Source organism: Schistosoma haematobium, chromosome 1 (genome assembly GCF_000699445.3).
Source record: "Schistosoma haematobium chromosome 1, whole genome shotgun sequence".
NCBI lineage: Eukaryota > Metazoa > Platyhelminthes > Trematoda > Strigeidida > Schistosomatidae > Schistosoma > Schistosoma haematobium.
The window spans coordinates 42,730,113-42,747,451 of NC_067196.1; the positions used below are offsets into that span (position 1 = coordinate 42,730,113).

Here is a 17,339-nt window from a genome sequence, read left to right on the forward strand (position 1 = left end):
TTTAGTATCCAGACCGAGTCTTGGATACAGATACAATGTATGAAGGTTACTGACTGACATTATACTGCCACTTTAGTTTTGCCTCGACTAAATTAACTTTTCTGCCTTTGATATAGTTATTCTGTCACTAAAAACAAACATTTTTGAAATTGTACTCAAAGTTGACTGAATGTTCTACAATATTGTTTGCATTCTTCAACTTTTATCTCAAGGTGGAAATGATAGCTCACAAAGATACAAAATTTTTACTCTTGTAGTAATATAAAACTTATGACGATTTTGATTGGTGAGCTACTGTTCGTTCACAGAGTGTATGTTGAATAGAATCAATCAAGATTTTACTTTGTTGTTTTCAACTAGCTCGTTCACAAAGTCGGCCGCCAAGGGACGATGATATAATGAGTATATCTACAGATAGCAATCCCAAAAGTTGTATCACTAGCCATTCTGTTCACCCAAAGCATAAATTAACTGTTACTACCCGTCGAACAGCACCTGTAGATACAGCTGACTGTATAGCAGCGATGGAGATTGTTAAACAAATAAAACTCAACAATACGTCGAAAGGTGTTGCCGACTATTGCAACAGAAAAACTGACCACTGTGTAAATGATTCGAATCGCAAAAGATTGACAGGTCAACATAATCCAGAATTTGGCGAAATCGAGTCAAAACTGATCACTTCAGGAGGAAAGTCTAATACATCTGAATCTCGTTCGAAGACAAAGCAAACCAGCAAAAATAATTCGGTTTTCGATGGATCTAAACATTCTATTCGGCATCAAAACTCGAATGAAAATGTAAGTTATTGATAAGAATCTATCCGTATTTCTCAATTATTATTTTATTATTGGATTTTGAAGTTCGTACATGGCTTCTCATTGCCTTATATCCCTCTAAAAACTTGTAATGGAATTATTTAAACTTGACCCACAATTTTAGAGAAAACTGTGCCTTATAAAACTAGTCACATTAGTTTTTCACAATTTTCAGTCAAAGCTAAGTGAATCATTCTATCTGGTAACGTATAGAAACAGACGTAGATAATGGAATCATTTTATTCACTAATTCTTTGGTTTTTGTTCATAAACAGTTACATTATTTAAATTTCATACGACTTAAATACATTTTAATTAATTCTTTTATTGATGTGTTTGAAAACATGTTTATTGGTAAGAATGAGTCACTAGTGTAAACACCAAATAAAGCTTTAAGAAAAATGAACAAATAAAATTACTTAGAAATTATTAGTTTCACTTAAATTCTGTTTCCAAATACATTTTTTTCAGATTCTTCGGAATATATATGATTTATGATAAGCTTTAATTGTTCGAACGGTAAAATTGTACATCCAATTAAACTAAACGTGTTTCGTTTTTAATTAGATGAATATATTGTACGTAAAGAGTGTTCATACTACTTGTCATCCGACTACATTCCTCCTTGTAATGACCTTGAATACCAAGTTAGAACGTAAATATTCTCATAACCGAATCAAGATTTTTAGGTTTCAACGCTAACAAAAGTGTAAAGACGACAAATGAGGAATCGTTGTACATCGAAAAATAGATCCCAAACTGTTTTGAATAAACAAGTTTCCAACAGTTTTATTTATATCGAGTTTGAATAAATCAAACTGAATGACACCCGTCACTGATTAATTTATAACCTCCGATGTGAACATTGTTTACAAATATCTCAAGATCGAAATTCTGCAATTAACATGCAAAACTAATTACTTGAGTTATATGTTAATTTCTTCCAAACATTTGTAATTATAAACATCACAAACTTTTCTGGCAAATGTTATATTTTCGTAAACGATTACTTCATTATAAACTGAATTAGGGACATTTAGTTACTTTTTATATGGAAATATTAAGCATTGTTTCTTGGTGTGCTATGGATTTTTTCATTATCAGAAAACTGCAAATAAACAATTTCAATCTGTTGTCACCGCTCGTTTACCTACACACCAGCAAAGGCCTAATGGTCATACTACAGTAAGAATACCTTCTCAGTCATGCACCCGTGAATGGAATTATGTCGATCAATCGAATTCCCCTAAAGTAATCTCTACTGAATCTACTGATAAGAATAAAACTGCTAATCAAAATGAGGTGGTATGTTTGCAGAGATTTTATTTGAATGATCCCATCTATAAATTTTTTTTATATTGAATGAATATTTTATTTTAAACATCAGCTACATGAAACCCAATCATTTTTGTATTAGCCGGCAGTCATCAAACACTTAATGTTTTAAAATTATCGGATGACCTTCTGGAAACAAATGTTTTTCTCAACTAAATATTAAGTACATCGGTGATCTATGCCAACAAAGGCAGGCCTTTAACTGTTAATTCGCACTAAATCTATTTACTGATATTATTAATTCAGCGAACTGTCTAATTAATGATAAGTCATTTGACCAGTTAGTTAGAATGAAAACTAAAATATAATTAACTCGAATAATTTATTCAACGAAAGAATCTGTTTCAAGTAGTTCATTCTCAAAGCTATACAGTCTCAAATGTTTATGATGACCTACAGATCAATGAGTAATTATGTCTGTTGGAATTCGATTAGTTGACAAATCAAATTTGACTACATCAATTTAAACAAATAAATAGTTATTGGAAGAGCGAATTTACGAAGCATTAGAAATATATAATTAACAGATTAAGATGTACCGCTTTGAATATCGTCAATTTGAAATGAAAATATGTTGTCGGTAATCAATAAATCTGGACAGAAACAAACTGTGTATTGGTAATAATGATAGCAAATTACAGTAAGTTAAAATCGTTTTATGAAGGTAGGAGCAGGAATGAAGAAGTGAGGAAACAATTAAATAAGCAAATAAGACTGCAAACTAGAAGCATCGTAAAGAGAAAGATCTTACAGACCTTTTATGGATACCTCATCTTTCAAATAACGGAAAGTCAGGTCTTCTAAAATGCAAAGTACGCTAAGGTGTACACCGCTTGGTAACCTTGACTAAATTTTGTAATAATGTCAAGTGGAGTTACAGAATGAATGTCCAATGTCTACTACATGTGGAATTGATGGCGTAATTGGCGTATGCTGACCTTTGTTAAGTCACACCGGTAGATGCTCCCGACGACAACTAACGAAATTACAGCAGATACAACTATTCATTCACCTATAATTCACCACATCTATACGCAATTTCACAGTTTTGAAAATGAACTCATTGAAACGGATTCTTTCTCTGAATAAACGAATTAATGGGTGTATACATTCAAATTAAACTGTTATACTGAGAAGTTTCAACTCTCGACAAAATATTGTTTTTGGGTATTTTTTCATTCTTCAAATTAAATGGTCATCAGTCTGAAATGAAGTTGTAATATGGTGACTTACTCTTTGATGAAGAATAATGCAATAGCTGATACCGAAAGCAAGATGTACAGTGAATAAATCTCTGTTCTTAGCAGTAATTTTGATTCTGTGTGCATTCATATTTCCAACCATCAAATTCCCATTGGATTAACCTGCACCAGTAAACATCTCATATAACAGTCTTCCTATAGAAAACAATACTCTATTGACAGTGTTCAGTACAAATTTAAAAAGTTTAAATAAACCACATATCTAGATAATAATTGTGCCATAAATAATGGTTGGCTTCAAGATAAAAATCCCGAGATCCGATTGAAAGAAACAGTTACAATTAATGGTAAATCACTAACTTAATGTGACAGTTATGAATCAGTTTGATTAGATAATCGTCATTTTACATAACCTTTTGAATGAAGCTTGAAAATGGGATCAATGAGGCTTAACTTTGAAAACGTGTTTACTACAAGACTTGGTAGTTATGGGCTTTATTTTACTTTGCTGACTACCACAGATTTATCCAAAACTAAGACGAAATACGTGTAAAATGTCTCCCATTTCTATCTATTCTCTAGTTGATACCACGGCGTAATAGTAAATCTAATTGATTAGAATCCACACATACCATTTAACCCAGGGAAATCTAGTCTTTTGTCACTTCGAAATATCCTTTAGTTATTCATGTATAACTTGAAGCGAGTTCATTCCCAAATAATTTCTGATCTTATTTTACGTTTATTGTTAAACGAAGCATTCAGTGAAGACTTTGTTCAGATCCAGTCAATTATCTTCGTCTGTCGAAACAGTATACAAATAAACTGTATGTATTATCAATTTTTTAATGATAGACTGCCAGTTTATTAATGATTGCTTATTTTTAGAAAATGTTTAATCATAATCATATCGTATACATGATGAGTATATAACGTAAAAGAACTCATCTGTTTTTTTTTAGAATTATCCTGACATTGCAGTTGAATCAGTCAAATTTAAAATAGAGAAACTAACAAATTTCATTGTTCGGTTACGAAAACGAATTGAGTAAGTTTATCATAGTTTTAATAAATATTTTTTGTGAATTAATTAAACACGACTTTACAAAATGATGCTTACAATATGTAGTATCAATCGTTTCATCCTCACTCGTAGGAGACTTTTTTTAACTTACTTGTAAACGAAGAAATCATAATTGAATGAAAACTTGTTTCTTCCACATTGAACATGGTTAATTGTTTAAATCATACAGCATCTATGACCTAATCCATACTTTCTCATAGGTCTATTTCGCTAAATAATATTGAAACAGGAATAAACATTCATCAGATGTAAGGGTACTACTTAATTCACCCTTTCAATATTATTTTAGATTTACTATACTCTATACATATTTAAAGAAACTATCAACATAAAATAATGCACAAACCATGGGTTCACTGGTCATTAACCAATTTCAAATTCATAAGTATATTCATAGATAGTTGCAAACAAACGCCATTGAATACACAACTATACCTCTAATATAAAGTGTTAGTAGTACGGTTTCAAGGGTAGAATTTGTACTTGTAACTTATTTGTTGTAATTAGTTTTTTTATTTATTGGTGTGATAGTCTCCACTCATTTCATTAAAGAATATGCCAAAATTGCTGTTTTTATTTGTTTTCAGTGTTTAGCGTAGCAGTGATTTTCAAACATTTTACAAAGGTATATGTGTACATATAGTTTGTAGCCAGTTAAAATAAATTCATAACAAAGTTTGTTGTAATATTTTCCAGTCGTAAAGCAGGTATCATAAAAATTTTAGCAACCTGACTTTATTTTCGTGATCTTTATTAAACTGGGTTACAATGTCTCGGTATTATCACCAAATAAAGTAAGCCATAAATCTGATCTATTCATTGTAGTAAGTTCATCAAGCACAATAATTTCGAATACCATAGTTTTAAAACCTACCTAATGCAGTAACTAGTCGCTACATTCTTTTGATTAGTAGACCTCTTTTTAGTATAAAAACTTATTTTTAATGTTATCAACATGTACAGGTTTATAATTCCATTATGAAACTCCTCTAATTTTCTGAAGACCACTTATACTACTTAATTGAATAAGCTTATGAATTTGAAGTAACCATTGTTCTTAAGGCCATTTGTTAGAGATGAATCTCTAAAATAAAACTTATGAAGTTACCATAAAAACTAGTTCGTACTTATCGATTTTGTATCATTTGAATTTGTATAAGTTCCTAATTCCTAAGAATATTCTCCATGACAAATCAGTTTTGTAAAAAATTTACTACAAATACAGAAATCACAAATAATTCTTCATAACTGTATACCATTTACACTCTAAAGAATCAAATTTGATATGCTTTCACAAAACGTACTCCAGTTATGTGATTGTTAGGCTCACCGATAATTTAATCTTTTATGTTAAGTTAATACGAATCATTTATTTTGACAGGCTTCTAGTATTTAATTTTCTTGACCAATAACTCTAATGGGCATTTGATATCAAATATTCTATTCAGTTTTTTTCCTCTTAGTAATTACGCATGAAAACAATATAACCTAGTTAGTTCCTAAAACTTTGTTCATCAATTTCTTTTACTACTCAAACTAAAAAGCATCGGACAAGGTGAATATTCTCAGGTAAAAAAATTTTGAAAATATTCTGATTAGTTATTAAAACAAAAAGAATTTATTGAATAAGTCAGCACGTCTTAAAATAAAACATCAAGTAACCAACATGCCCGATCCAATATTATTTAAAACATTTTAGCCATAATTATTCGTTAAAAGTCGATTTCAATTTCTATAAATTAATGATTCTCTATAGGCAGAAAAAATTAATGTTTTTGTTCATACTCAATATTTTATAGTTATAAAATAGTCACGTTATCATTTAAAATTGTTTTTTTGTATTCAAATATTAGTTATTATTTTAACTAAAGGTTAATAAAACGTTCAGACATTTCTTGACCTGATATTAATCAAAATAATGATATGTTTATGATCATGACCTTAGTTTTTATATACTAATTCTTTTTAACTAAATTTGTTACGTAAGTGACTTGAATAAAGATGAATTTAAGGAATCTTAAATTATTGGTTTTGAAAGTCAAATATTTGGAACTCTTGGAACTAATCATACTGTAACTAAGTAAATGTTTCATCCAATTTACATTTAAAAAATAAACGTTTTTTTAAGATGCACAAACTTTATGACTCACTTAAACGCCTTCAGCAATATTCTATGAATAGCTTTTATAAATGTTAGATGATTAGAAGAAAGTATCAACGGTTGATGGGTCTAGGTTTCGTATAAGCTACCCTTCATCAACAATGGATATTTATACCCTTACGAGAATTCATGCTGCCTGTGAACTTCTAACTTCGTTTACCTAGTGCCACAATCAGAGACGACACGGTTGAGTTGCTCGGACCATAACTGACTTACTGAACTACTGTCATCTTTATGATGATTGAGCGGTAATCACCGTCGTGATTATGTAGTTCTTAGTCCTAATTAGATTTTATTCGTCATTCTGTCACTCGTCCACTAGTTTGAGTGACCTGTTAACTATATGTGGATAAAACCATAGACACCAACAATAAAATAAGTTGCATTTAAGTGGTTTGGCCATAAATATTCTGATAATTTTATATCTAAATGGTCATTTTTGCAGCTGTAGTATAGCCGTGGTCGATTTAACGGTGTGACACCAAACCTTAGGGGCCGATTAAGAAAACATCTACCATCATATAAAACTAAATTAACTGACCCAACTCTCTTCATGAAAATCAGCGTTTTTCATTCTTTCACTTCTAAACATCACTTGCAACTATTCGAACCATGTACACAAAACTTACAAGTAATTTTCTATCTTATTCAGTGTTATAATTCAATTATGCTTGTACTGTTTATTTCGTATTAGGCGTGACTATGCAGAACATGGTACTTGTTCACCAGGTGATGATGTTTTTGGTGATGAAGCTGTAGGGGCTGTTGTTGCAGGTAGGCCAACGGGAATGCATCCTGTCGTTGCAACGTGTCTTCAGAATCTACGCATACTTGAAGTAAATGCTCAAGGTAGGTTGATTTATGAGGAAATACGTTGCGACAATACCCAAACTATAGCAATAAGTTTGTCATGAGCATATAATTTCATCTGCTATCTACAGTCTGTTTCATTTAAATAACTGATCAAAATAGTTCAATCAAATAAAGTGATTAGTGTTTTCTTTGGCTTAAAACGTCAAGTACATGCCTAGTTCAACAATTTTATTTTATTTTGATTTAAGATAACGAAAATTTAGAGATCGAATTATGTGAACGATACTATTTTACTACTTTTTCAGAAACAGATTAGATAAACAATTATTAATCATGCTTTTCAGAGTCCTTAATGTAGGTACAATTAGGCTTTTAATTTCCAAATCATGAATATTATTCTTATGTACTATTTTAAAATTTGAACTAAACGTAATCAGTTTATTTGACCTCGAACAAAGCTTTAACACAATATTTTTCAAATACCAAAGTACCCTAATTTTCCAAGACCCTTGACTGACTTCATATTCATTGGTTCTCCTCATTTCCATTTGTTGAAGTCTGCAAAAAGTTTATTTCAAAATCTTTAAGGCCTAATGTTTTCTTATTTTTTGTAAAGACCAGATTTTAATTTTACATAAAATTATGACATGCGCATTGATATAGATCTATAGGAGGTATAGAAACGAATTTAGTCAGTCAGCCATGAATCGCCGTCAAAAATTCAGTATATGATGACACGACTGAATAAAACAGGGTATATTTTTACGGACTGATACTATTCTAGTTTCTCTAAAACTTATTTCGATCGAATTTCATACAAGCCATCTTAGTGATACGAAGTAGGCAAACATCAGGACAGATATTCTCCAAACTTAATTAGCCATGCTTCATGACAGTAAACTACGCTAAAATTAGCATCAAAAGACATCTGTGTCTTTGCTGAGACTCAGTCGGCTACATATTCATGAGAACTGATAAGATCCTAAATGCTTATTTTATCCATATTTCGAGAGACGGACGTTAGATAATGGGACGATGAAATGCTAAAATAGGATAAGCTTTCTCAGTGACCTAAATGTGTACGACATGCACAAAAACACATCTTATTTAATTAAGATATATTCGTCGCTTCATATTTCTTTACATAATTACTTTAACTACCACTGATACAGTTTTACTTACAAATAATTTATATATTTTCCCTCATATTATATAATTGTTTACTTAATTATTTGTCTTTATAACTTATTTATAGAAATATTTAGTCTACTTTATCCAAATGAAGTCGATTTTTGGGAACCAGCTAGAGTATGTTTACTAGAAGGTAAAGATGATGACAAGCTTTTCAATGATGCACGTAGTCAAATTACTGAACATTTATCTAGTTCTATTGAAACATCAGGAAAACCTATAGAAAATACCGGTACTGTTCAATGTAAAATTTCTAGTCCTTTAGATTGCCTTTCTGATAAACCTGAAATTACCAAAGAATTAGATACACTAGGTGATGCAGATTTAATATGAATAGAACTATTTTGCCAGTATTAAACAATTATTCCTGTTCGTTTTCAATCTTCCGATTAATTATTTCAACTATGGATTCTTCTTTGAGTTTTATTAGATTTATTATATATTGTATTAACATAATTTCTTTTTAAAAGAGTTTTGAATACAATCCAACTCAAAGATGAAATTAGTTGTGATTCTTTAATGTATATTGTAAATTGAATATTTATACTTATATTTATTTACTAATATCAGAAGTCGATCATTTTCGGCTTACTATGTTATTTTTCTCACATAAAATAATCAACTTGGATAAACAAGATACCTGAAGTTAAAAGTTACTTATGGAAAATAAATATTATTATTACTAGGTTTTATTTAATGATGATGATGATATAATTCTACAATCAATCAAGTGAATAGAGAATATATGTACATACTATTTGGTTGTAATTCCTGCTTATTTTGTTACCATCTTTAACCATTTCTACAATCATTGTCTTCCTTCTTGTCTGTTCTATCACTTTATTTTTGAAATGAATATTTTGTGATCTGTTAATGTGATCGGTAGTTGATTGGATATATTTTTTTCAATTTCAGTAAGGTTTGGTGGAACATTTTTTTATTAGAGTTGAAAAGACAGAAATATTTACGAAAATTCAATGTCTTTTAAATATCATGAATAAATTTAAAATATTATCTGAAAAAAACAAACACTTACTTTGAATTTCAATGAATTATGGAGCAATGAGAATAACAAATTTATCGAAAATATTTTTGGTAAATAAACTACACGCATATTTCCTTAATATGTTTCAAGAATTTAAAGCAATTAGTCCCTTTTATGAATTTCGATAGAACAATGAGAAGACGGAGTTGATCTGAAATGTATAGTGCAAAAATATCACATTTTTCAGATCAACTCCGTCTTCTCATTGTTCTATCGAAAACTAATATGTTTCATTGTAAGCTGACCGAATTCTGTACTTATCAATGGTTACTGTGTAATTTCCTATATGAATGGATCAATACATAAAGGAAATTACAATTACAAACCTATAGCACAAAATGTAAATTCTCTATAATGTGAATTAATAAAACATTTTACCGTTTATCGTTCTGTGTCTAGTTTGTTCTTAATTAAGAATGGTAATTTTTGACTGATCTTATCACTAAAATCTACAGTTAATAAATCAATTTCAGAAGAACATTTTTTCTATAATAATTATGAATACCATGTATGCATTTATATTTGTATACAAGATGGTTAAATATATTACTAGAAAGATTTGTTTATTAAGAAAAATAATCACCTTGGATTCTACGAAGTTTAAGAAGATGACATGTTGGGGCTGACTTAAATCTACAACTATTTTTATTGTGATTGTTGGAACTTTATTATAATTGTGACATGGTTGTATCACGTAACTAAAACGTATTCCAAATGAATCCTATGTCTTGTAAAATATTATACATGGTGTGGTGTTTACCTTTCCCAATATTATCACTTGAAATAGAAGAGCTCTCATAAAATCTCATCCCCTATTCTATTATGCATGATCTTTTCAGCGTTGAAGTGTTGTTGTGCATTAGTTGTCAATTTATCTAACGACAAAATCATATTTAGGGTAATACCCTTATTCTTATTTTAGATACTACCTTATAGGCAGTCAGTAGAATTTTTCTAGTTGTATTATTCAAATGTTTAATTATATTGCTTATCTTAGCAAATTATTTACTCTTTCCCAGTTACTTTTATGTTGTTAATCAGTAAACTACCAGATTATACTGATTTTAACATGGCTATCTTTGACAAACCAATTTTTTAAGGTCTAACTGCAAGATTATACCACCTCTATAGCATTAATAGTCATTAGATATGATGAAATCTTATGATTTAAACTGTAGTTGTAGGTGCAGCTGGTAATTCGGAAACATTTATGCATCTAAGAAGCAAACAGTGTAGCGTCCTTTTTGAATCTAAGCAAGTACTTCAAATTGGGATGTAGTCTAAAAGACTAAAACATTCTTTATCAACTAATATTTCATGCATTCCTACAAAACTGTATGAAAAATGGTCAGGTTGTTTTACATTTAGATGGTAGTCCTAAGAAAATGAAGGACAAGGCATGTTTACATCGCAAATAAAAAGCTCACAACTTATGATTTTGAACTACAGAATGTGATATCTGCAATGATTTTTAACACCATTAGGTGGTTGGATGTAGTCTTCTGGAAACTCTAAACCTATGTTTCATACTGATCGACACACATTATATTTTGAGGGAACTGATATTTCCCATGAAATTCAAACCCTCATCATGCGAATTCACATTCTGGGGAGTTACCACAAAGTTATTTAGTCTCTTACATTAATGGTGAATCTGCTGCAGATTTTTAAAAATTATTTCCAGTTAAAAGTGTTTTCTTGGTAAAAATGTAGCCTATTGTTTGTTAGGTAAATCAAATTTAATTTGACTTTATTTGGCTGCATTAAATATAAATCAATTTCTGTATTAGAACTGGTCCAAATGGATGGACTATAATGATTTATTTTTCTGGTTTATGTTTTAAAAATGTTATGTCTACCATCAAAACAAAATATTGATGTTGATAATTGTTGTTCATTCAGTCATTTAACCATACACAACGTAGAACCTAGCTGTCAGTGTTAGATAAAGTTATCAAGCCATATCCCATAATACCAAAAGTGCCAACAGTATCAATGGTAATAGAAACAAATCGGTATAGAATGGAGGTAGAGAATAAGACGATTTCGGGACTCAAGATCTGAAGGAAGGCAAAAGCTAAATCCATATGATCAAGTTCAACTGATTCTGAGCCCTGTCGTCCAACATCTTCAACAAATGATATTAATAAATATTGTTATTCATGCATGCATCAAATATCACAACGTTTAATCCCAACTACTAACCATCAGAGAATTGTGGACCATCTTAAGTGATGATTACATCTACTTAAGGCATGTATCAACACAACTTTGGTTAAAAAAATGAAAATGAGTACGTTAAGTGATAACTCAATTTACAAATGAGGCTTTTTCAATAGTAATTATGGAATATGATACGGGCTTACCAAATGAATTTACTTACTTACTTACTTACTTACTTACTTACTTACTTACTTACTTACTTACTTACTTACTTACTTACTTACTTACTTACTTACTTACTTACTTACTTACTTACTTACTTACTTACTTACTTACTTACTTCTGTTACTCCTCGTAGAGGAGCATAGGCCGCCCACCAGCGCTCGCCACCCAACTCTGTCCTGGACAATCCTTTCCAGCTCCCTCCAGTTGTTATTCATCCTTTTCACATCTGCTTCTACTTCCAGACGTAATGTGTTTTATGGCCTTCCTCTTTTCCGCTTCCCTTCACGATTCCAAGTTAGGACTTGCCTCGTGATGCAGTTTGATTTCCGTAATGTATGTTTTGTCCATTTCCATCGTCTTTTCCTGATCTCCTCTACAGCTGGAAGCTGGTTTGTTCTCTCCCACAGAAAGCTGTTGCTGATGGTATCCGGCCAACGGATAATGAGTATCTTGTGTAGACAACTATTTATAAACACTTGTACCTTCTTGATGATAGTTGTGATAGTTCTCCAAGTTTCAGCTCCGTAAAGTAGAACTGCCTTGACGTTCGTATTGAAGATTCTGTATTTCATATTGGTTGACAGTCGTTTTGAGTTCCATATGTTCTTCAACTGAAGGAATGCGGCCCTTGCTTTGCCAATCCTCGCCTTTACGTCTGCATCTGATCCTCCTTGTTCATCGATGATGCTGACCAGCTACGTGAAAGATTCCACATCCTCCAGAGTTCCTTCATTAAGTGTGATTGCGTTGGTGTTTTCCGTGTTGTATTTGAGGATCTTGGTTTTTCGATTGTGTATGTTGAGGCCTATTGATGCAGAGACTGACGCTACTCTGGTTGTGTTCATCTGCATTTGTCCGTGTGTATGAGATAGAAGGGCCAGGTCATCTACAAAGTCCACGTCGTCTAATTGATTCTGCGCTGTCTATTGTATGCCATGTTTTCCCTCAGATGTTGAGGTCTTCATAATCAAGTCAACCACTAGAAGAAAAAGAGTGAGAGTAGGCAGTCTTGTCTGACTCCGGTCTTTACTTGGAATGCATCTGTCAGCTGTCCTCCATGAATGACCTTGCACTGTAGTCCGTCGTATGAGTTCCATATAATATTGACAACCTTCTCAGGAACTCCATAGTGTCGAAGAAGTTTCTATAATGTTCTTCTATCTACACTGTCAAACGCCTTTTCATAACCAATGAAGTTGATGTATAGTGACGAGTTCCACTCAACTGATTGTTCTACGATGACCTATAGTGTCGCAATTTGGTCTGTGCATGACCGATCCTTACGGAATCCAGCCTGTTGATCGCAAAGTTGGGCGTCTACTGCGTCCTTCATCCAGTTTAACAACACTCTGTTAAATACCTTCCATGGTACTGGCAATAGTTTGATGCATCTGTAGTTTTCATATTTGCTCAGATCTCCTTCCTTTGTATCTTGGTGACGTGTCCTTCTTTCCAGTCCATCAGCACTTGTCCCTCCCAAATCTTGAATAGAAGGTGAAGCATGTTTGTGGTTACTTCGATTTCTGACTTCACAGTTTCAGCTGGCCTATTGTCAGGTCCTGCTGCTTTCCCGCTCTTGATTTGTCTGATGGCCATTCTGTTCCGCTGTTCGTAAGTCGCAGTGATTATCTCGGCTCCTTTGTCTTTCATCGGTCTCTCTCTCTTGCTAACTATATTTCCTGATAGTTTCTTCGTTGTGTGATAAAGCTGTTTCATATTTCCTTCTCTTACAGCTTTTCCGCCGTCGTTGCTAGTTCTTCCACGTATTTGTGCTTGTCGGTTTTGATTATCTTCTTCACTTGAATGTTTACTTCTGTGTACTCAGCCTGTGCTTGGACTTTCTCTGTTCGTGTTAGGCTGTTGTCGATTTCTGTCTTCTTGTTCCTCCTTTCTTTGATCTTGTCTAGAGTTTCTATAGAGATCCTTTCCTTATGATGGTGCTTCTTGAAGCCCAGAACCTTTTGGCACGTTGAAGTTAATGCTTCTTTTATACCTTTCCAGTTGTCCTCCACAGTAGTTTCTTCTTCACTCAGTAGATCCTGTAAGGCTTGTAACCTGTTGTTGAGAGCTATCTTGAATTCATTGAGTTTGTCAGTATCTCGAAGGAAGGCTGTATTGAACCTTTGTAGTGCTGTTTGTCCAGTCTGCCAGTTCTTTAGCTCCTTCGGAATTTTCTATTAATGCAAATATGATCTATCTGGTTCTCTGTTGTGTAGTCCGGTGACCTCCATGTAGCTTTATGTATACGTTTGTGTGGGAATATTGTACCTCCCATGACCAATTTCTTAAATGCACATAGATTTGCAAATCTTCCTCGATTCCCGTTTCTCTCTCCCAGTCCATGTCGTCCCATGATGTCTTCATATCCAGTATTGTCTATTCCGACTATGGCATTTAGATCTCCCATCAGAATAGTGAGATTTTTTCTTGGGCACTTCGCTATGGTTGATTTCAGCCTCTCATAGAACTGATCTTTAATGTCGTAGTTGCTATAATTGGTGGATGCATAACACTGGATAACATTCATCGTGATTCCATTCTTTGTTTTGAATGATGCTTTGATGATTCTGGATCCATGAGATTCCCATCCTACAAGTGCATTTCGTGCTACTTTGGACAGCATTAGAGCAACTCCCTGAGTGTGTGTAGCATTTTCCTCTTAGTGACCGGAGTACAGCAGCACCTCTCCCGTACTTAGCTTTTGTCGTCCAGCTTGGGTTCAATGGGTTCCGCAGATTCCCAGTAATGCCAAGTTGTATCTCCTCATTTCCGTTGGTATTTGACTGGTCTTCCCGGTCTCGCGCATTGACGGTACGTTTCAAGTACCCATAACAATTGTTGCTCTAGTTGCTAAAAGGGGCATCGGTCCCGTGATTTCCGAAGGAACCCTGTTTTCACCCAGGACAGGGTTTAAATGGTTTAATTTGTTGATTCTGGTTAGCGTTTTTTAGCGAGTTAGTTTTCTACGGGATGGGGTCGCTAATCCCATATCCAACCCTCCTCCTTCACCGAGGCTTTGGACCGGTAGTAACTCTGGAAGTGCTACAGATTGAGTTGACTAGGCTAGTCTTTTATAGATGAAAAAATAACACTAACTAATGAGATTATTAAAACATCTACAGTGACAAGTAATTCCCATAATGGATGGTATATTAGGTACCCATTATTAAAACTGATCTGATTAATTTTATCGGACGTAACTGGTTAAAGAGGTTTTAGCAAGTTTTCGGACTTTATTAAGGTGTACTTCACCCAAGACAACAATTTCGTCCTCTAACTAATCAACTTAGGCGTCTCGCATTTGTCTACCCTTATCTGTGGTCGAATATGACATCTCTTTCGTTTGATAATATTTTGTCTGTCTCCTGCAGATATAACTTGACAAGACTTGGTATCATTTTCATTTTATACAGCTGTACCAAATCATTTTCACGTTTAGGATTCCTTAAAACATTCATTTATCTAAAAGAAAGAATATGCTAACAAATAATTGCCACTTGCCATCATATGATCACCCGATAAAACTTGCTTCTTACACTTTGTCGTTTCATTCAAGTAACTAGTTTGAGTTCAATTACGAGAATCTTTTATATTAGTATCAGAGCCAAAAATCTTGTAACCCATCACCGTCTTGTCTTTAATAGAGGTAAAGGCGCAGATTGGAACACAAAAGACATCTTATAAGAAACTCTCTATGCAAAGGGTGGCTGCTTATTTGCAATAACCAAGTTTAAAATATTTGAGCTCTTCGTATAGAGCTTAAGAGTTTCTAGAATCTACATGGATAATGGATCTTCGTATCGTTAAAAATGATCTCAAGACTTTGACAGCTATTGCATCGTAATGAACCGTAATTTCAGTCATTTATTAATAGCGGCTCTTAGGTTGCTTTTTGTCTGAATATCAGCTAGCTCAATGTTATTCATTGTGCAAGTATCCATACTTTATGAGACATGGATGACCTATTCTATGACCATGAGTTTCAGAAAAGATCTGGTTTTCTTCTAGATACTCATACAACTTCTTACGAATAATGTTGCCTAAATTTCAACAAACAATCTGGTTGTGCTTGCACATCGTTAGTTCTCATATTTGCGTCTGGTACATGCTTCGAAAATGGGGCTTACTTTTGTGCTCTTCTAGTCTTTTGGTAATCTACCTTGGGTTGCATATAAATTAAAATATATGTCCAAGGGATTGGCGACAAAATACGCTAATTCCTCTAGTAACGCAAAATGTATTTCATTGGCTCTCATAGATTTTCCCACATCAAGCTCATTTAGAGGACCAAAGACTTCATGTTCCTTAATGGTCACAAAGACCAGAATGTTTGTGCGAGGTTCGTATGAAATAGAAGGAATGCATCTCTACAGCATATTTCGAGGTTTCCTAAACTCGTCAGTACCCAGTGACTTAAATCTTTCCAACATTCTTCTCCTTCTAAGAAGAAAGGTGCGAACCTCTTTACTCAACTACGGTGGGAGTTTCCCGAACCCCTTGATGTAGCTCGAAGGAAATGCGGCGCAGTGACCTTTATGAACAAATTTCTGAATACTCCTCGAGCCAGCTCAGTGGGGGATTCTGGTTTTATTGTCTAGTCTATGGAGGATAATTAATATATAATATCTTGTATATCTGCTTCCCAGACATTCGAGCTGTCACAACCTCGTTATTGATAACTATATGGAAATCGGAGACTAAAACTGTACGTTCACCTTCACCTAGAGGTGACATATAAAGGAGGTTTGTAACGTCACCCTCATAATGAGTCGATTTCAGATATAGTAAGTATGAATCGGAGTCCGCGTCATGCAAAGATTCTTCTTCAACGTGTTACACTAAGGTACATATGATAGCCACCTCAACTGATTTCCATTCAAAAGACTTTTTTCACAATTCATTCCTCAGATTTTTCCAGTCTATTGTACGTTCATTAAAGTTTCTTTAGATTAAACACGGACTACTTAATGACCAAATGGTAAGACTGCCTGGCAAGTTCTAAGCCACCTCACAGTTCAAACTGGGGTAAACTAAACCAATCAGCAGCTCTTCTCCTCTGCATTTTAAGCGGTATCTAACCGATTCGCACGTTCCACTTTCATGGAATGTGTTGTCGATAATAGTAAACGCGATGATATTGTCCGTCTGGCTACCTAATCTTTAAGCCTTCAGAACCGCGATTTCTGACATATCTTGAGATGTCGAACTCTACACACTAATATCATTCTTAAAGCGAGTTACGAGCTCTGAACTTTCACTCTTCTTGACCCTATGAAAGGCAACAGAGTTGTAAATATGATCA

The 17,339-nt window shown here is 33.2% G+C and overlaps 1 protein-coding gene across 1 annotated transcript in view; it reads left to right on the forward strand.

The window, feature by feature from the left end:
• MS3_00009867 (uncharacterized protein) overlaps window positions 1-10,033 on the forward strand; it is a 39,899-nt gene extending 29,866 nt beyond the window's left edge. The window contains exons 9-13 of the mRNA XM_051218267.1: window positions 361-800; window positions 1,923-2,123; window positions 4,318-4,403; window positions 7,295-7,449; window positions 8,669-10,033. Coding sequence (XP_051074112.1) covers window positions 361-800; window positions 1,923-2,123; window positions 4,318-4,403; window positions 7,295-7,449; window positions 8,669-8,937 — 1,151 coding nt within the window. The 3' untranslated portion in view covers window positions 8,938-10,033. The remainder of the gene's footprint in view (window positions 1-360; window positions 801-1,922; window positions 2,124-4,317; window positions 4,404-7,294; window positions 7,450-8,668) is intronic.
• The last annotated feature ends 7,306 nt before the right edge of the window (window positions 10,034-17,339 follow it).